Below are 22,084 nucleotides of genomic sequence, written 5' to 3'. Positions count from 1 at the left end.
CCTCTACAGTGGCAGCCAGGCCAACGTGGTCATCCCAAAAGCTCAGTCCTGGTCTTTGACACCAACTTAGGCCACTAGGGACTCACGATTAAGAGCCTTCAGCTCTCTCACTGACCACCAGCACACACCCTATGTTATGGATCCCCAATGGAACAGGATTACTTCCCCCAGGAAATCTTAGGTGGGACTCTGATTAAGGTTTTTCTCATTTGTAAGGACCAGAAATCAACTCTGACATATTTAATCATGATAGAAGAACAAGGAGGTAGAAGGATGTGGGCAAGATCCAGAGAGAATGTGGCATTTTAGCAGCAAGAGGTCAGTTCCTTTTTCCCAAGATTCCACCTTTACAGTGAATCAGCTCCATGGAGTCCTGCCTATGACAAGTGTTAAATTCCTAAGAAAGAGAATCTGATTGCCTCAGTCCCCACCCCTAAGGCAAAAGCATAGGGACACAGTCAATGAGACACTCCACCCAGAGGCAACCAGCCAGGAGGTGACTCTAAAGAAGGGATATTGTGGGGACACCTGAGTGGTTCCGTCAGTTGAGCATCCAACTTCGGCTCAGGTCATGATCTCACAATTCATGAGTTCGCTGCTGTCAGTGAAGAGCCCACTTCAGCTCCTCTGCCCCCCTCTCTCTCTGCCCCTCCCCTGCTTGAGCTCTCTCTCAAAAATAAATAAACATTTCAAAAAGAGGGGGGGCAGTTTTGAGCCAGGCAACCACACAAATTGGTGTCCACCAGAGAGCTGAGGAGTTAGCGAAAATTGAAGGCACACATGCCAGTAATTTCAGGCACTTCAAATCCATCCTTAGATTAATTAGAAGTATGTAGTATTTTAGTTGCAACCAGCTTTTATGGGATCATTTAAAAAAAGAGTTTTGGGGGTGCCTGGGTGGCTCAGTCAGTTAAGGGCCGACTTTGGCTCAGGTCATGATCTCACGGTTTGTGGGTTCAAGCCCCACGTCGGGTTCTGTGCTGACAGCTCAGCGCCTGGAGCCTGCTTCCGATTCTGTGTGTCCCTGTCTCTCTCTGCCTCTCCCCCACTCGTGCATGCTCGGGCATGCTCTCTCTCATACTCTCTCTCAAAAATAAATTATAAACATTTTTAAAAAGGTTTTTAAATGTCTAGAACAGGAGCTTGTAATGGAAGAGTTTCCTGAAGCATATCTGCATTGTCACTGTCCTGACAACATAATATTCTCTGCTTCTAAAAAATACTTTTGAGAAATCATTACAGATAATGCAGACATTCCCTGGGGAGAATTCAACATGTAGTTTTATTTATCAGAATTAGTCTTGTCATGTTATGTTATTTCTAGAAGAATTCAGTTTAGGGGGTAAAGATTGGGTTATTTTGCTTGTGTCTTTAGAAAACTTTAAATGGGTTTTGAGTAAGGGCTTAGATGTGTTTACCATTTTCCTCTGAGGCTTTATATTTTTAATTTAGTTGTTGCACAAATGACTTGGAAAATCCATTATCTAGGGAATCTTCTTGAAAATCTTGGTTCACAGTATAATTCATAAACTCCTCACAACTTCTTAGGTGCTCTGGAAAGTCTGTCTGGGAGGAGAGTCTCTCAAGTTGCACTTTCCAATTGGAGGGTTCCAACTGAATGAGCAAATGAGAACTCTGCAGGGTGGCTCTCTAGAGTTGCTATATATATATATATATATATATATATATATATATATATATATTTAAACATTTATTTGTGAGAGACAGAGAGAGACAGAGTATGAGCGGGGGAGGGACAAAGAGAGAAGGAGACACAGAATCCAAAGCAGGCTCCAGGCTCAGAACAAGCTGTCAGCACAGAGCCCAATGCAGGGCTCGAACCCATGAACTGTGAGATCATGACCTGAGCCGAAGTTGGACCCTCAACCGACTGAGCCATTCAGGGGCCCCTAGATTTGCAATATTTAATGGAAGGTTGTTCTTTATCATTTTTTTTAAAGGGCTATCAGGTGACACCTGTAAGAGATACCTGAGCCCAAAAGAAAGGTACCATGTAGGAATGCCTACCATCCCTCTCAGGTGTCTTATCTATAATCAGCAGAGAGTCAAGAGTCAGGGACAAGTCACAGATATTTTATAAAGTGTGACCCATGACAAATAGAAGAGTCCATTTCAAAGTACTGAACCCACCCTACCCCACCCCCACTAATCCTCTACCCTTGACAAGGAAGTTAAAGTTGTCACTAGAAGCAACACGGGTAGCTTGAATCTTTCACATTAAGTGAATTATAAGTACTTACTGTGCTCTTATCTTGTGCTAGATGCTGTATTATAATTGTATAAACATTTCCTTATTCAGTCTCAAAAATCTCTGGGGTAGTTAGTGTCATTATTTTATAGATGTGCTATGATTTGAACCCAGGCATTCTGGCTCCAGAGTCTGTACTCTTCACTGTCCCACTGTGCTGCTTCTAAAGAGAAGGCATATGCAATTGGTGATGAAGGCATGTTCTATAAAGTATATAGCACCTGAAAGAGACCTTTAGCCAAGGGTAGAATTTGACCTGCAGAGAAGGGTATATGTGCCAGATGGTGTCTGAATGTGAAAGGGTGAATGAAGACAGAAAAGGGTGGGGCAAGTTCAGGAAGTACAGTAGTCTGATTTATCCAGATGGCACTGTCCAGTAAAAATATAATGCCAGTCACATGTGTAGTTTTCATTTTCTAATAGCCACACTTAAAAAGTTTTTAAATGGCACAATTTTAACAAAATGTTTCATTTAATGCAACTGTACAAAATATTATCATTTCAATATTTAATCAGCATAAAAGCTATTAAGGAGATACTTTATATTCCTTCTTCTTGCCAAGTCTTCAACATCTGGTGGGTATGGTACATGTAGAGTGCATCTTGATTCGAACTGTATTTCAAGCACTCAATGGCCACTTGTGGCTGATGGCTGCCTGATTGAACTGCACAAGTTTAGTGTATGGGTTATGTGAGAGGAATAGTGGGTGGTAAATGAAGTTTGAGGCTTTATTTGCAGGGCCTGAATGCAGGGCTGAGGCATTTGTAGATAATGGACAGGCAAAGGGGAGGCATAGAAGATTAAGTGAAAGAAGAGTAACATGGTAGGAGTTATCAGGAAGATTAATCTGGCCCAGTTAGGGGAAAGCCAGGATAGGCTCAGAGGAAACCAACTCAAGCACTATGGAACAGTCTGGGGTGGAGAAAAGAATGCCTGAGAAAAATGGCAGTGAGAAAGAAATAAAGGCTGGAAGCAAGAGACAGTATGAAGGTAGAGTCCACCAGAGACTGGGTGTTCAATGGTGGAACAGAGGAAACATTCATACAGGGTACCTGGTAAATTCTCAAATAACAGTACAAGAAAAAGAAAACTGAGTAGTCATTCTTGCTGAGGAAGACAGGGGAAAGAAAGAAAACCCACTCAGGTAGTCCCACGGAGGAACAAGAATTTGAGCAGCATCTTTGAAGTTTAAGACTGTGAGCACATCCCTCAAGAAACTGATGGTTCTATCAGAAGGCTGGGTTTTCACCAGAAAACCAGAGGATTGTGTAGCAGAGTGTATCAACAAACCCCCAAAGAAACAGCACTGATGTGCTTTGTTTGGTGAAGGACACAGCACAGGAACGAAGCGACCTATGTTCTAGTCCAGATTTGCCACTGAATTGCCACGTGGTTTCAGGGAAATCATTTCAGTTTTCTTAAGATTCTTCATCTATCAAGTGAGGAGCCTTTCACCCTGAGTACTTGAGTCTAAAACAGTGTTTAAAGGAGTAGCCAAACAATGAAAACCACCTGGATGATTTTTTTTTAATGTTTATTTATTTTTGAGACAGAAAGAGAGAGAGAGAGTGCACACAAGCAGGGGAGGGGCAGAGAGAGAGGGAGACAGAGAATCTGAAGTGGGCTCTGAGCTGTCAGCGCAGAGCCTGACTTGGGGTTCAAACTCACCAACTGTGAGATCATGACCTGAGCCAAAGTCCAATGCTTAACCGGCTGAGACACCCAGGCGCCCCTGGATGTACTTTTAAGAAACATTCCAAATTTTCTGATGTAAAACTGAACAAATTGCACGTCCATCTATACTGACTTAGTATTTCAGGTAACATTGACATCTCAGCTCCCTCTAGGTAAATGCTGAAGACAAGAGGCCAATAAAGGAAGACATACCCAGTAATGAAGTTACCAAGTAGATCAATGCATTTGAAAATGCAATGATTTAAAATCATTTGGAATGGGGAAAGCCATTTTTATTTCATTCCAAGATGAAAGCAGGGTAATTATAATTATTGAGCAGCTTTGAAAACAACACAGAAATTCTTAAGTCTCCATTCTATTTAGAACAAGTTCTTATGTAAAAAATACAAAAACATTAATATTCTTTTTAAATAAAGCAATGCTTCCCTCTCCCATTTCAATGAGTTCATTAGGCAAAAAGGCTTTGAGTGTCTCTGATTTCTGTCTTTTTTCCCTCCTTCTGATTTTATAGCATTTTAAAATTCAGGGTGTATAGCTCTAGCAATAAACTAATTGTCTGTGAAAGATGGATGGATGTTTGTAGCTTTCTTAAATCGATAATATAGATGGCTTTTCTAAACAATTAGGGGGAAGTGAATAAAAATATTTCACTTCTGCTGTGCTGGGCAGAAGGATAGGTAAAGGCTCTGTCTGACAAGATGACCTAGAACTCCACCCAGTCTTTGGGGAGTCCAGACTGCTGCAGGACATTTTCCCTGGCTCTCATCTTCCTCTGGCCCTGCTCAGCCTGTGTGCTTCATAAGGTGGTCCTGCCCTGGAAATCCTTATGCAATCCGAGCTCTTAAAAACCAAGGGGAGGTGGGGAACCTACAGTCGTAATTGGCTTCATGCAATACCTATCTTTAAAAGGAGAGAGTATGTCAATTGAACTCTATTTTCCCTTCACCTAGGGAGTTTGCTATTTAAAGGTACCTTCCATGGAATCATTTTGTAGAACAAAGAATCTTTTGAAAATGCAAATGTATCCCAATTGATAGGTTTTTATAAGCAAGGATTTCTAAATCTTGTGTTTCACTGAAGGAGGACACAACCCTCCAGACTGAAATTCTCCAGCTAACTTTATTTGAGGGTTCATTAACAAGCCAGTGAGTAGACAAACGGGCTCCTACCAAGGTCATCTGTGTTATTAAACTCAGAAGAAAAAAGTCAGAGGGTGTCAAGCCCCACCCTTGAGTATTCCAGAGGCCCTAGGAACAATTAAGGAGGACCTGATAATGTGACATTATCCCTCTTCAAGGTGACTGAGTTTATGTGAGTGCTATTTGCTTATCTGTAAACTGTCCCCTGGTGCTGATTTCTGACACAGAGTGCATTGGTGACTTGGCAATTGGGGTTGGCTGGGAAGGGGAGTGAGTCTGGGGCCCAGGTGAAAGAGTGGATGGGAAGGAGCTCTGAAAGTGGGATGGCCCTTCTGACCAGTCCCACCTTGAGGCAAAGAGGCCAAGCCTGGACCCTGCATTGGCCAGTCACTGGATGCATGCTGCCCAGGAGAGAAAATGTGATCTTGGGTGACGTGGCAATCTTTGGCTGAGGGTAATTCCAGGGGAGCAACTCAGCCAGGAACTTCAAGCTGCCCCCTCTCCCAGCCTCTGGGGGAATAAGTGCCTCAGTCCTGAAGGGTGATTTTGGCAGCCCACCACAGCATCCTCTACAAGAACTAACCCAAATGTACTGGCAGCCTCAGCACAGAGTCTCCATCTGTGCCAGGGGCCCAGTTTGAAAGTCAGAACCTAGCAGTGAGAGATACCAGGTTGAACCTAACCAGATAGCAACTAGGAACTGTTCTGGGTTAGCAGTGTCTTCTAAGAGTCAGGAATGTAGGAATCAGGATCTGATGACTAAGGAGAAGGGTGGTCAGGGGCTCCGCTTCTAGATGGACTCTGAGGAGACCAGACAGGCTGCAGGATAAGGAATCAAGGAAAAAATAAGGACCAACATGAGGTCAGGGGGAACAAATGTAACTCAAGATACTGCAGGTGTACTCCTGCCCTCTAAATATTGTTAGGTTTAGTGTAGACAATGCAGAAAGACACAGGACTTCACCAGAGTCATGATCAATCACAGGATCCCAGAACTAGAGTGAGTGCTTAGTTCCAATGCTAAAGGGTTGTAAAGAATGCTTCTATGTTAACTTTAACCTATAACCAGAAGGGTTGGGGGCTTGCAGACAGGATTCATGAATAAATGGAGTTTTCATAATGGATGAAACTAAGGCACACTTTGCCATCTTGTCTAAGTATTTGTTTCAACATCTGTGGCACAGGTGCTTGAGCAAAATGGGATCTGGCCATAATCCAGGTGTCACCATGTTGTATCATCCATTCATTTAAAAATCAAAATTTTAAATGGTAAAAAGAAAAGACAGGAAGGGAGGGAGGGAGGGAAGGAGGGAGGGAGGGAGGAAAGGGAGAGAGAGAAAGCAAGAAAGCAAGCTGTGACATGTAAAAAATACAAGTATCTGGATTGGTCCACACATACATGAACTTCCTTCTCATTCACTATTTAGGAGGCAGAGAAAACTTTCTATCCCGCAAGTTCAACCTCACATTTGCCCAAGAAGCCTGGCTCTTTACCACCATCTGAGCTGCATCATTTGGAAGTGTCACACTCTTTGTCTGAGACAGAAAAGGTTCTGCCCCTTTTATTTGTCTTTGCTTTATGAATAGCTTTCATTCCCTTTTTTGACCCTGGACAGCAGAGCCGCTGAATTGTCCTTGCCTTTGGTCTTTTTTTCCCAGTTCTCTCTGGCTGCTGCTCTATATCAAATCATATTGACTAGGCCTTTCCACAAGAGTTCCTGAAGTTCACACAATTCTTGGAATACATATAGGCCTAACTTCAAACACAGAAAAAAAGAAGGAAGTGGGGAGGGAAGGGAAAAAAAGGGAGCTCGATACATCAAAACAAAAAACTTTTCTTTTTTTGTCTCTCAGATGCAGACGGTTAAGTCAATCACACTTCTTCCTTCAAGCAACATTATCACCAGTCCATTCAAAGTCACTGTTTTCAGTTATTTATTTTACCCCCTTCTCTCATTTCCTTTCAACTCGCCATAGGCAACCATCCTAATATGTGCTTAGGTGTTTTCCCTTAAAATGTCTAATGTTTAGTGTGCATGTATTTTAATTCTGCAAGTAGGATTTCATATCATTACTTTCTTATTGCTCTCAGCACCATGATTCTAAGGTCCACACAGGCTGTTCTCTGTGCCTTTAGACTCCTGCTTCTAACTGCTGACCTGTTAGTTAGGTATGCACTGTCCCCACTACCATTCTCTCACTCAGTAACGGACACTCGGTTTGCATCCACACCCCGCCCTCCCCCCACCATGCCACAGTGCCATGAAGAAAATCCTTACATAGGTTACCGTAAGTATCAGTGTCAGAATTTCTCTGGGGTGTATACAGGAATAGAACTGCAGGGTTATGGAGGCAGTTGTTCACATTGCTAAAAGTTTCTGGCCTCATAAAAGCACCCATAAGAGAAAGAAGCACCTTCAAAGGGAGTACATTCAAATGGTTATTGGCAACCACAGGCCACATGAACAAACGTTTAAATGCAGGAGACAGGCCTTTGAATGCTTAGAAACTGCTGCCAACTGAAGATGAATCAGGAATAAAGACATGACATCTACAAAATAAAAATATAAGTCAGTGGGAAAAACAGCTTTGGATTCATGGAACCACATTCTGCATCTCACTTCATGAGAACACATCTAGCGTCAAAAGCTCAGTACACCTGCGTCACCTCACCTGTCTCCCCATTCCCTGGCCCCCAGGCCCCTTCCTCCCCCCAGTCACATCCACACAGCTACCCACTGTTTGCTCAGTGGCTCCTTTCTGGTAGGAACTTTATTTTTACTCTCATCACTACTGCCTTTCCTGAGCTGCAGCATCAACGTCAACTGCAAAATTTCATCTTGCACCAGGGCTGTTCTGTAGTCACTGGGGACGGTCAGTGCATGAGCTACAGCTTCTCTCACTTCTGTCCAGCCTTTGCTCCTCATCCCTCATCCCTACATCAATCAAAAGCTCAGGCAACCTCCCTGGTCAAATCTGAGCCAAGTGCTCTCCTGGGAACCACACCATACTCCCTTTTGGATGGGGAGGCTGCCTGCTGAGAGGCTCCAGCTTCTGGCTTCCATTTGCATGAATAAACAGCTCTGAAGGGTTCGTTTTAAGCTTTTATGTAAACACTCTCCAAAATATGTTCTGCACTGCATTATCCCTAGCAATAAAGATTCTGGAATCAGAATTTGGCTGTCAGTTTTATTGATGTTGCATGGGGTACAGTAGAATACAGCTTTCTCTTCTGGAAATTTATTGACTTGGCAGGGCAGAGAGCAATAAAACTGTGTTTTTAATCAGTAAGCCAAGCGGACATGATTCCAGAAGAAATATAGGAAGCAAACATGCCATCGTAAGAAGATTTCTCCCCCCACTGTCCCTGTTCTTCTTGGATGCCCTGTTAAATAAGTTTGGGTATTGAACAATGTGCTTGGTGGGACCCAGTTTGGATTACTTCCTCTAGGTTGCACCATCTCTAAGAGACTGTTGAGCAAAAGTATTTTTCTGAAATGAAGTTTCTTTGCATTAGCCCCTGGAGAGGAACTGTCGGTAAGCTGTTTTGCAGGAGAAATTGTGAGAGTGTGGCATTTCTCCTCTCAAGAGAAACAAGGTCACAATGCCTGTCCCTCCACCTTGCTCACTGAGAGAGAATAGATTACCTGGGTATATATCAGAAGGAAATAAAATCATGAACTCTACGATATCTCTGTATCCCATGTTCATTGTAGTAGTATTCATAATAGCCAAGATGCGGAAACAACCTGAGTGTCCTTCAATGGATGAATGGTAAATACACACACACACACACACACACACACACACACACACACACACAGAGGAATATTTTTCAGCCATAAAAAAGAAGGAAATCCTGCCATTTGTTTTTTTTTTTTTTTTTTTTTTTTTTTTTTAAATTTTTTTTTCAACATTTATTTATTTTTGGGACAGAGAGAGACAGAGCATGAACGGGGGAGGGGCAGAGAGAGAGGGAGACACAGAATCGGAAACAGGCTCCAGGCTCCGAGCCATCAGCCCAGAGCCCGACGTGGGGCTCGAACTCACGGACCGCGAGATCGTGACCTGGCTGAAGTCGGATGCTTAACCGACTGCGCCACCCAGGCGCCCCGGAAATCCTGCCATTTGTGACAGCATAGACCAACTTGGAGGGCATTATGCCAAGTGAAATAAGCCAGACAAAGACAAATACTGTATGATATCATTTATATGAAATCTAAAACAAAACAAACAAACAAACAAACCAAAAAAAGTCAATTTCCTAGAAACAAAGAAGAGAATCATGGTTTCCAGGGGCTAGGGTGGGGGAAATGAAATATAAATCAAAGGGCACAAACTTTGGGGCACCAGGGTGGCTCAGTTGGTTAAGCATCTGACTACGGCTCAGGTCACGATCTCTCAGTCTGTAGGATCGAGCCCCGCATTGGGTTCTGTGCTGACAGCTCAGAGCCTGGAGCCTGCTTCAGATTCTAGGTCTCACTCTCTCTCTCTGCCCTCACCCGCTTATACTCTCTCAATCTCTCCTCAAAAAGATAAATAAACATTAAAAAAATATTTTTCTAAAAGGACACAAACTTTGAGTTATAAGACTATGATCTGATTATCTAACGTACAGCATGGTAACTATAGTTAACAATATGGTTTTATATATATGAAAGCTGCTGACAGTAGATTTTAAGTTTTTTCACCTCCTGCCCCCCAAAAAAGAAGAGTTAACTACGTGAGGTGACAGATACGTTAATTATTTTGATCTCTGTAATGATTCCACAATGCATCTGTATATCAAATCATCACATTGTACACTTTCAATATATACAATTATATTTGTCAGTTATTCCTCAGTAAAGTTGGGAGGTAGAAAGGGACTGGGTTAGGAATCACATACTTCGGCCCAATATCTCACCATAGAAAGAACATTTTGGGCTCAGTCTACTTGCTCGTGTTACTTTGTTTGGGCTACTGAATCTCTTTGTGATCTAGTTCTTCTGCTATCGAAGGGAAATACCCAACTCATACCATTGTGTGCCTGTAAGGTTATAGGCAGGTGTGCACAGCTCATATAGCACCTTATACCATAGCAAGTCCCTTCCAAGACTGTAAGACAGCTCACTGATTAAATGCACTCATGATACAGAAGATGTTCTTTCCTGGCAACTAAGACAGTGTGCTTCATAGACACATGAAAAGCAAGGCAGCATCTCCCACCTCCACTCTCATACTCCTGACATTGACTTCCCACCTGAAATGTCCTGGTCCCCTCACCTCCTCTCTGCCAATGCTTGGACCAAAACACTCAACCATTGTAGATGCTTGATAAATATCAGTTGAACATTCATTCCTGCTTTGCAGACACTTTCTTCTGAGCTATCTGAACACGGGGTTCCTTTAGCGCACATACATCATCCTTTTCTGCTTTTGCTATTGCTGAATAATTGCTCTTTTCTCAACTTTTAGGTAACATATAACTTTTATCTCTATTCCAGAATGCTTAGATTGTTCCTCTGGATATAGGCAAGTGCCTGAAGGAAATGCTCTATAGATGTTCTCCCAAAATGGCATGAGATGCCCATGTGATTGAACCATAGCAGCCAACTGCTCTGGTTGGGAGGAAACTGAAATTGGCTACCTGGGGAAGATGGTATGGATCAAAATAGGAACATGTTCCTAGTGAATCTTTCCTTCTCTTGCCTGCCTGGTGTCCAATTGTATTTTCACCAGTAATTTCTTTACTTTACCCAAGACAGTTTCTTTTCCATCTTCCCAACCAGGCCAGTGGGGCCACCCTAGAACTATTTATCAACTATTTACTTGGTGTCAAGCCCTATTCTTTACATGGCTTATCTTGATTAATTGTAACAACCCTGTGAAGCTGGAATTATTATTCCAATTTTATAGATGAAGAAACTGAAATAGAGGGCTTAAATAACATCCTCAGGATCACCTGTGGAGATATGAACTCCGGTGTGTCTGATCCCAAAGTTGAGCATCTTAATACAAAATAAATATCTTTGATAAAGACCAAGAGTGAGTTATGGCACATCTCTTTATTGATGTAAGTTAGAATTCTCCACCTGAAACCAGTGTCTGGAACTCTGTAGACACACACATACACACACACACACACACACACACACACACACACACACACACACATATTCATGAACTTGAAAGGTACCCAGTCTTAAATATTAAACTCTTGGCTTTCCTTTTTTCTTTTCTAGATCACTCACCTATCTCCCTATCAAACTAATCCCATCTCAAGCTTTCAGAGGACTTAATGAGGTGGTAAAAATGTAAGTAAGATACTATATACCAAAAGACATTCATAATTGGAATAATTAAAACTTTTGTAAGAGAAAACATAGTTGAAAGGGGATAATTCTTCTAGAAGAGAAATTGTGTTCAAGAAACCCCAGTATTTTTATCTTTATAATACAAATAATATCTAGGGACCTTTGAAGAAAAGTACGATTTCCAAGAGTCATTAAGTTCCAGATAATTAACCTTGCTTCAGTGAACTGAATGCATTTTGATAAGTGATGATAAATTTCTCACATAGAAAAGAAAATAGATTCCAATCATAAAAATCCTCCTTCTGCTACAGCAGTTATTCCCTTGTGTCACATTTTTAGATAACACCCACACAGAAGAAAATGTGTTGGAGGTTTATTGTGCATCAGAAGACAATCTTTATACCTAAAATAGAAGATGTGTATGACAGACACACAGTATTTAGAGCTGTATTGATAAAAGGCCTTTATCAAAAGTATAAAGCAACCTGATAATACAGTGTGATCGCATATTTCTGTCAGATGTCAATTCAACCCATTCTCCCTGGCTCTTAGCTGCCAGGGCATAAGACACCATGCATGAGAGGGAACTTTCTCAGGAATCCAGTATTCCAGCATCCTCCTTAACGTTAGTCTGAGTGAAAGGACCTCAAAGGCCATTTAGTTCCTAAAGAGCATCTCTGATCTTAACAATTCACTGGGCTTTTGAAGCAGATTTACATCTGTAAAGAAGATGAAGATACGGCATCATCAATCCTAGCTCCTTGGGGAAACTTGGACTGCTCTTTAGGGTACCAATACGCAACGGGGATATTAAAAATAATTCCTCAAGACATAGATGTCAGTCTCCTTGAGCCTAACCCTTATTCTTCTGCTCCCAAGTTTAAATGTTGAGCTTTGATAACTTAATGCATTAAGACCTCCTCATGAGAAAAGTAGCCACAGCTAAATAAACAAACCATTAGGTAGGAATGAAATGAATCCGTCCAGCAACAATCCATTACTGTGTTGCTCATAAAAGACATTAACTGCCTTAGGCTCAGCCTTTCTGTGGGCTAAAGCTCTCAAGTCTGAAGGCTTCAGTGAATGTTAACCTTAGAAACACTCAAATGTACAATTTGTGAATTTGAGACTTTTTTCTCAGCTGGTAGCAAATGGTAGCTTATGGTGGAATTTTAGGGTAACATTGATATTACCTGCATGCTTGAGATGGTATATGGCAAAGCTGGGCCCTTTATGTTCATGTCTTTAAAAAAAAAAAAAGCCATCCATTAATCCATTCATTCATTGATACTCTACGTACCAGGCAATATCAAGTTGCCACAGATTCAGAAGTGAGCAAGACATACTCCTTGTCCTCAATTTGCTAAAACAATGAGAAGAACAGCCAAAGAAATAGACACAACCTAAAAAGGACACTACGTGCGGAAGTTGACCACCTTGCAATTACCTCAGAGCAGGATTTTGGGAAAAGCGTAAAGAGTTATGAAACAATGAATGTAACCCAAATTAAAACCTCACTAGAATGATGGAATTGGGAATCCAGACATCCAGATCCCAGTCCTGAGCCTTCCCAGAAGCACTATTTGCCTCTCCTCTGAGTCTCAATTTCCAAAGCTGTAACGCAAGGGAATCTGACTAGATTTCCTCAAAAGACCTGTCCACTTCTAACAAACTGTGACTCTTGAGTCATAAGATAAACAAGAAAAAAAAACCTGTCACATAAACGGGGTTACTGAAACCCGCATTTCAACAGCACCTGGGTTACAGATGCCCATCAGTGCTTCTAAAGGGAGATGGCAGCACTTGATGATAGGAGGACAACTTAAGGCATCCCACTGGAGCCCCCAGTTGTTGGGTCACACCCATAGCTTATTATTATGCAGACATGGTCATTTCTTTCATGTTTCTTCCCTTTTTTTCTCTCCCCTAGTGAAATCTCTCAGAGTGATTCTCTGGAAAAGATAGAAGCTAATGCCTTTGACAACCTCCTCAATTTGTCTGAAATGTAAGCATCAGCTAACATAGTTTATTGCTGTACACTATTACCCTCGCTGGCTGGAGCCTACTCGGTATTTGTATTCAAGCATCCACTGCTAGGAATCCAAGAGGAAAAGACTGCAGCAATTACTAGGTCTGGGCAGGCACTAATTTCTCTCACTGCAGTGGCCTGAAGGTTGCCATGGTGACAACTGCTTCTCCCTGGGAGCTGTATAAACTCTGAAACATCAGAACACAAAGTTGGAAATTAAAATTGACATTGTGGAGTCCTGCCAAGTAGCTCTTACCTTATGGAAGGGAGGGTATGAAGTACTTGGGGTAGTGGGAAAATCTGAAAGGGAGCTTAGAGATCATGAATTAGTACATTGGGGACTGTTTGGACATCTTCATTTAATCAGTAAATGATTCTTGGAAACCAACCATGTAAAAGCCCTGTGTGGGACATGTGTATGTGTTTGTTATTCTTACTGTGATGTGTTAGAATTGATTCTTAAAAAGAGTTCTTTCCAAATTATCATTTTCCTCCAATTTACAAAAAAAGATGGGTGAAGACTGGCTCAATTCAGTTTTCAGGTGATGAACCTACAACCCAGAGTTTAACTGACTTGTCTGATGTCACACAGCAAGTTAGTGCTAGAGCTGGGGCTAGAAATTGGTTCGTGTAACTCCTAAGCCAGGCTTCTTACTGCTGCCTTGTTTGGCTCAAACCTGAGCTTGTACAAACTTCACCTGCACAGGAGTTTTGAAAGTTAAGGGAAGGGGAAGGATGTTAGCAACAAACATTTTCTGCACACTTGTGCCTGGCATTTATTTCCTCAAGGTTGTATGAATCCTCACAGCTACCCTGCAAAGTAGGGTAATTATCCCTTTTGTTCAGGGGGAGGAATGGAGGTTCAGAGGGTCAGTAATTTGACCAGTATGGCACCGTAGACAATGGCAGAGATGAGATTCCACCCCAGCCTCTCTTTCTCCAAAGCTTATGTACTTTCCACTACACTACAAGGCCTCCCTATGAATGGTCCAATTAGCAATTACCTGAAGAGAATAACTGATTGATAAGTATGTGAGTACCCGCCACATGTCCAACCAAGGGTCACATGCTGCTGGAATACAGAGGAGGTAAAATACAAATCTTCCCCAGAAGATGACATTATAGTCAGGGAGGTGAGCCTAACTCACCAACCAATTATGGGGAAATCTAAAATAGTGGGTATTCAAATGTAGATTTATAGTATGGGCTTGGCTATGAAGTAGAATTAGGGGTTGGGGGAGGAGAGAGGAGGTCATTACCATTATAGATGACAGTCCTATCCCAGACCTCAAAATCTGTAGTTTTAACAGACTTCCCAAGTGATACAGAGGCACAGCTTATACTGTGAACCACCAGAACAGTTAAGATAAATAAATTGCTTGTGATACAACAGAAAGAAAAATAAAATGCTCTAACGGAAAATTTATGGACTTTTCCCAGGGAAGGCCCTGAGACTAAGATGTTAGCTCCATACAGGCTCTTTTTGTTCACAGCTGTATCCCCAGTACCTAAAACAATGCCTGACACATGTAGGTGCTTAGTAAATGTTCGTTGAATGAGTGGTTTAAGGTCAGACCACCAAAAATCTTTAAGAGATAAAAGTTCCTTCCATCCTACCCACATGGCCCATGACTGCTTGACTAAGTTGTTGTAAAAATAATTACAACAAAACATTACTCACCTCTAAAGAAATTGAATAGACATAAAAGTTGGAAACAGGCACCAATGGTGGGTAACTATAGTAAGGGTTATAGTAAAGTAATGAACACTAGTCTCAGAGTCAGAAAAACTCAGTTCACTTCCAAGTTGTACTACTTCTCAACTGTGTGACTAGATACAAATCATTCAATACCCTGATTTCACCAACTATAATAATAACTGTTAACACTGGTTAACAATTACTGTTAACCAGTAATTGTGAACAAGACACACACACATTTACTCCTCAAAAACTACCCTATGAGGAAACCGAGCTTTAAATGATGCAACCAAGGTCATATAATCAGTAAAACCAAGATAAAACCAGGCTGACTCCAGAGCCCATCTACCTAACCAATACACTATATTTTCTCTATAGAACTAGAGCAATTATCATTTCTTTGAGTGGTCATTGCATGGGGAAAGAGAATCAAAGGCATTGACTAGCCTTTTATTTAATCCAAAGTAGACAGGCAACTGTGGCTACTTCTCAAAGGGTCAAAGTCACTGGAGAAGTAGGGAGAAGGGCAACCACACCACCGTGGAGTTATGGCTGTACTTACATACTGTACAAGGCCTAGCCTCATACATTATCTCTACCTATTCTATTACTCACTACGTAGCAACCTCTGAGGTAGGAAGAACGCATATTATTATTCTAGTTTTATGGAAGGGCACACTAGCTCAGGAAAGTTAGGAGGCTGGGCATCACCACACAACAAATTATTTATAGAAGGGGTATAAAATCCCCAAATCCAAGCCCCTGGATTGATCCAAAGACTGAATGCCCATCTGGATAACTGGCAGTGCACCTGACAGCCCAACACGAAGAGGACCAGTCTGCCTGTAAGGGAGAGTAGCCAATTTACTCATCTGTCCTGGGAGTGGAATCTCCCATCACCCCCTAGTGCGTGAGCTCCACTGTAGGGCAGGACCTACTTGGCCAGGAGTCCTGGAAGTTGGTGCTGCTTCATAGAGTGGGGTGGAACAGACTGCCAGCTATGGTATTTACACCTGCCCCAGCAAGAGGATGAGAGCAGAGCTTCCTGGCAAGAACCATTTGGGTCCCACCATGCAGTTTCCATCCCCAGGCTCTTAGGAGCTCCTCTCAAACCTATGAAAGTCACTTGATTTTTGTTGGTGCCATTTTCAGCCAGCATCCTCTGGTGACCATGGTCTTGTGCATTCCAAACAATACACATCTGTTAAACTGCTGCCTCTCTCTTTACAGACTGATCCAGAACACCAAAAACCTGGTGTACATCGAGCCTGGAGCATTTAGAAATCTGCCCCGGTTAAAATACCTGTGAGGATTTCTCCTTTTTGAGAAACTGGGAGGGAAGTTGGGCATCTGATGAAAATCAAAACAATTAAAAGATTGGAAAGAATTTTTTTAACTATATACTTAGCAGTATTTGCATGTCTGCTTTCAGCCTTCTGATTAAGATTTAATCAGCATTTCTTGTCAGCCACCAGGCTGGGTGCTTCCAAATCCATTTAACTGGCTCCTGACCTTTTCACTCTCCAAAAAACACACGAGAAGAATATCACCCCCTTTGCAATGGTTTTCAAAACTAACAGTGGGGTTGGGGGGTCATGACACTTTAGAGAAAAGGATAAATCAGAAACTCTAAGGCGAGGTGATGATGGAGACAGAGCTCAGATGAAAGTGGAAAAGGCAATTCTAATTTGACACCCATCCCTAGTGAAGAATTATTGATTCCTTCACCTCATTTGTTCATTTATTCAATAAGTAAAAACTTTTTAAGTATTGCCTTGAAGTAGGCGTTGTGCCATGTAAATGAAATCATTATGTTCTATTTCTATTTCCCTTTAAATCTTATTAAGTCTACTAGTTACAATTATAAATTGAGTACCACTATAACCCAGCAGACTCACTGCCTTGCCAGCAAAATCAAAATTCCTGAAACTTGATACAATCTATAAATTGATCACTATGGATCTTCTCACATGCCAACCAATCACTTGTTCACACAGAAAAATTTAAAGCCCTCTAACATAGATGTTCTCTCACTCTTTTTCCTGATAAGTTAAATTTCATAAAATCTTCAGAAGATGGAAGTTCACAACCCCCACCACCTCAAAAAAAAAAAAAAATTGGAGAGGGAGGAAGGACATCTCTCTGGGTCTGTGTTCCATGCCATCTGTACAGTCTCGCCCTGGGGCCTCCTCCAGGAGCTGCTGCAGGCACTAGCATGGCTCCTTTGGCAGTTCGAACACTGGATGATTCCCAGCCTAGGTGTTCTGCTTTTCCAGGCCTCTGATGGTCTGCAGGAGACATAAGCATCTGCAGTATCAACCACGTTGGGAAAAACATAAGAAAATCCCAGAACCAAATTTGCCCGCTATAGTCCCTTTTTTACCCCCCCTGAAGAGTAATATTCCCCCAACCCCAGTACACATTGCTGTCTAAGCTGCACTGCCATCACTAGCCATAAACAGGGCAAGGATTCAGTGCAGTTTGGAATTACAGATAAGAAGGAGAATCAGAAAGAACCAAAAAGAAACCTGGCTCCCTTTCTTCCATTGCCACCAGAGTGCCAGGAAGCTCATATCAGTTTCTTCAGTCTGTGATGGGTGAATTTAAAACTTGTTAAGGGGAGGGGTGCCTGGGTGGCTCAGTCAATTAAGCATCCAAGTTTGAGCCCCGCAGCCCAAAAAAAAAAACTCAGGGGCAATCCAGATTCCTGGATTCCTCTAAAGGAGTCCCACTCTTGTGTAGTAAAATATCCTTCAATTTAACCTATCACTAAACCCTCTCTCTTCTTTGAAGTTTAAACAAAAGGTAGGAGGAAGAAGAGTCTTGAGTAGCTCCAATAACCAAAAGAATGTTCAATGATTTTGATAAGTTATAAGAAAAAACTCCATGAACCAGTAGGTAGCTAAATAAAAAACAAAGATTTTTAATAATGAGGGATATGGATCTCTCACATGGAGATTAATATTCCTAAAATCTTTGAGTTAAAACCTATTCAAAAGTAGAGGGATGCTTTCCAGAACTATCAAGAGCAAATTACCGAAAAGGAATGGAATGGAATACAATAGAAAAATGCAACTGATACAATAGGAAAAGACAGGCTGGAAACATAAATGTAAATGAAAAAGAAAATGTAAATGAAAAACATAAATGTAAAAGTATAGTCCCAGCCCCTAGATCTTTAAATAGGAGCCTTACAGAAACTTCTCCCATAGTGTTACGGGCTTTAAAATTCTGACAACCTTCAACAGCTAAAAGTGCTACCAATAAAGTCAAACTCAATATTTTTTTAATTTAAAAATAGTCTTTGCAAAGTGCCTTTCTACTGCTTTTACCTTTATGCCTTAATAACAATCACTTTTATTCATTCTCTGCCCACATCCCCACCCTGCCCCCAATCACAGGAGCATCTGTAACACAGGCATCCAAGAGCTTCCAGATGTTACGAAGATCTTCTCCTCCGAATTTAATTTCATTCTGTAAGTACCAGGCTGATTGCTATGCATAGCAGTTTCCTATTTGAAGCTAAAATTTGGAAAGTAAATATTTCTCATTTTATTCCTCAAGGGAAATTTGTGATAACTTACACATAACCACCATACCAGGAAATGCTTTTCAAGGGATGAATAACGAATCCATAACACTGTGAGTAAACTCCCAGATTCACGTTCTGCCATACAGGCTCCTGCTATTCTCACTTCTAGCTTGAGGTAAGCTCTTTCTCATCTTTTACCACATTCCTCATTCACTGGTAAGTCTTTATGACCTAAAATGCTAAGGGTGAGAGTAGTTGCATGGGATTACAGCTGGGTCATGTGTTCACACAACAACCAACTGACCCATTCAGTTTAAAGTTAATGAGATGGACCCTGAGGACTTACAGTGACCAAATTTCCAACTGATGAAATTGTTCATCGCATCATTGGAATGCTCTAAAGCTGGGAAGAGACAGCCTGGAGGGAAATGGCTGCCCTCATGCAAAGAGCACAGAAATTTCAAGTTTCAAATGAGAAGAGTTTGGAAAGATATTCTCCAAGTAGGTAGAATAGTTGATCGAGAGAGCCTGCATTCACTCACTCACTCTCTCTCTCTTTCTCTCTCTCCAATGTTTTACTTTGCTTCTGAGGAGCACCATCTATACCCATTCCCTACATCCCTTAATACTTGAAAATAATGTCTTTTTATTTGACAATCACGCATCAGGTTACCAGGCTCACAGGCCCTATACCTTTGATGCTGTTTCCTAAGGCATTGTTATTCAAAGTATGATTCATGGACCAGCATCTACTGCATCTTCTAAGAGCCAATTAGACATGCAGACTCTCATGACTCAGAACTACAGACTTGGAATCTGCAAGTTCCCAAGTGATATGCATGCACATAAAGTTTAAACGGTACTGCACTAAGATAACCCAACTTATTATCTTCCACTGTTCATCTGCCTGACTTCCTTCCCTCTGGGATCCCTGCCATCTTCTCCTAGGGCATTCACCTTTGCCCCACCATTCAGAAGAAGAAATCTGGGCACCACATCTCCCTTATATCCAAAGCCCAGTGACCCATATTCAATTCTTCTCCCCACATCCATATTCCTCTCACTTTTTCTGCTTTGGTTACAGCCCAAAGCAGGGCTATACTGAGTCAATAAATGAGCTTGCCCTTAAAGAAAGAACATGCATTGGATGACCCCAAAATGAGGAGGTAGTTGTGAAGCAAGAGAAAAAACATCTCAAAGGAGTCTCTTTTATATCATGGATTCTAAATATTGGTATCAATGTACATTGCATTTGTATAGAACTTTTTACTTTGTGTAGATATAATTCCACACATATAATTGTCATATTACAAAGCTGTAGCCAATGCAGCTCCAACTCAGAGTATTCAGAGTACTGCAATCAAAGAATACAGAGCAAAAACCAAAAAAAAAATTTTTTTCAAGATAAATTCTTTATGTGCAGCCCTTGAATGCCAGGGAAGAGACAGGAGATAGGAAATCCTAGAAAATCTTCTCTATAGTCTTTCTGCTCCTCCACTTTCCTCACATACTACAGCTCTTACAGCTCTTTATAAAGTATTTCCAACTCACTGCTGAATGTATCAAGAAGTATTCATTTATCGTGTCCCCTGTGAGAGACCAACCAAAAACTGAGTGGGGAGTTACTACATGTCTCAGGATTTAGGGTCTTCCTATGTCTTTATTTAGAACACAAAAGATGTAAGATCCATGTCCCCAAGAAGCTCAGAATCTCAACTATGAGGAAAAGGAGAAAATATGGGGCAAACATGAAATAAGGAAAAAATAATACAAACTAGTAGATATTCACTGTGAGAGTTTGTATTACACAGAAATGAGAAGTCTTGGAGAAGTCCTCTTGGGCTGGAGAAATCAGAGACAGCTGCATGGTGGAGATGAGACTTGAGTTAGACCTCATAGTATCAGTAACAATTATATGGGTAAATGTGACAATAGCAGCTAATATTTATACAGCACTTAGTAAATGCCTGCACTGTTTTTAACTACTTATTAAAAACTCATTTGGGGTGCCTGGGTGGCTCGGTCGGTTAAGCGTCCAACTTCAGCTCAGGTCATGATCTCACGGTCCGTGAGTTTGAGCCCCACGTCAGGCTCTGTGCTGACGGCTCAGAGCCTGGAGCCTGCTTCAGATTCTGTGTCTCCCTCTCTCTCTGCCTCTCCCTTGTTCATGCTCTGTCTCTCTCTGTCTCAAAAATAAATAAACATTAAAAAAAAATTTAAAAAAAAACTCATTTACATCTCACAACAACCCTATGAGGTAGGGCTTTTAGGTGTGGAAACAAAGGCACTATGAGGTTAAGTGATTTGCCCAAGGTCAAGACTTAGACCCAGTCTGTCTTCAGAATCACAATCTTAACCATTATGTGGTCCCACATACCAAGAAAAGGGGAGCGAGTGGTCCCAGTGAGGGGATAGCATGAGCAAAAGCACGGCTGTGGAAAAAAAGGAAAACAAGATGAGTCTTACTTATTGGGAATAAATGTCCAGCTAAAGAAACAGGAAATAGGTTTAGATAAATGGCAGGGGTGGAAGGGAAATTGGATTACTGAGTCTTGAAAGCTGGGATACAGGATTAAAAGCTAAGAAGTAACTCTGATAAAAGTAGTAAGAAGAAGAAACCACCCAACAGAGTAGCCTTTATTCAAACATCACAAATGTTCAAGACTCTCTTTGAGTTTGACCTAAATCTAAAAATAATCAGGAACCAATTGGCACTCCTTCCAAGTAAACATGCAGCCATTGGAATGAAGTGGAAATGGAATGAAAGGTCAGAAGATGTGGAGAATGATCAACACGGAAACAAATGTTAGGATGATCCACAGGATTCTGTGAGCTCCTAGGATGGGACCACCCTACCAGACTCAAGAAACAACCAAAGATTCCTTTCACACATCACATTTCAGCATGTGCACATGAGAGCTGCACAGTATTTTTATTATGGGGCCATTAACTTATGTTAGTTATGATTTTAAGAAGAATAGTGCCTACCAGCAGGGCATAATTGCCCCACCTCTGAAGTTAATGAGGATTGCAGATCCACCTCTCCTAGGTGGCCCCAGAGGGAGGGGGCATTGTGCTTCCATTCCTTCCTCACTCTCAGCCCTTCATCTGGAAGGGGAGCAATTAGTCATTTGCTTGGCACTTGTTCTCAGCTGAATGGGCCCTTCTGTAAGTGAAGGATCCCGTGGAGCACCCTGCTGGAAAAAGGGTATTGCACTTAAAGAGGAAAGCCTTATTTTCTCAGCTATAAAGTTCAACTCCCTAATTAGAAAATAATGAAAGCAGGCCTTATCTCTTCATTATTAGTAGTATTTGAAATTTTGCTTTTTGTGGAACCTTTCCTGCCCTCCCCCCACCTAAATCTTTACCAACTGTGAGCTCATTTAATGAAAACAGAACACTTCACTTGATGCTAGAGAGGCTC

The 22,084-nt window shown here is 41.6% G+C and overlaps 1 protein-coding gene across 8 annotated transcripts in view; it reads left to right on the top strand.

Annotated features, from left to right (window-relative positions):
• Positions 1–22,084, top strand: part of LHCGR (luteinizing hormone/choriogonadotropin receptor) — a 119,278-nt gene that overhangs the window by 7,726 nt on the left and 89,468 nt on the right. For 7 of the 8 annotated variants that reach the window (XM_047852143.1, XM_047852145.1, XM_047852142.1 and 4 more), the window contains exons 2-6: positions 11,329–11,400; positions 13,331–13,405; positions 16,359–16,433; positions 18,530–18,604; positions 18,693–18,770. In XM_047852143.1, the coding sequence (XP_047708099.1) occupies positions 11,329–11,400; positions 13,331–13,405; positions 16,359–16,433; positions 18,530–18,604; positions 18,693–18,770 (375 nt within the window). The remainder of the gene's footprint in view (positions 1–11,328; positions 11,401–13,330; positions 13,406–16,358; positions 16,434–18,529; positions 18,605–18,692; positions 18,771–22,084) is intronic. The other variant, XM_047852140.1, reaches the window with a different exon arrangement.

The sequence above is a fragment of the Prionailurus viverrinus genome, chromosome A3 (assembly GCF_022837055.1).
Source record: "Prionailurus viverrinus isolate Anna chromosome A3, UM_Priviv_1.0, whole genome shotgun sequence".
Taxonomy (NCBI): Eukaryota; Metazoa; Chordata; class Mammalia; order Carnivora; family Felidae; genus Prionailurus; species Prionailurus viverrinus.
Note: the sequence above shows the minus strand (reverse complement) of the source record. Positions and strands in the feature narration are given on the sequence as shown.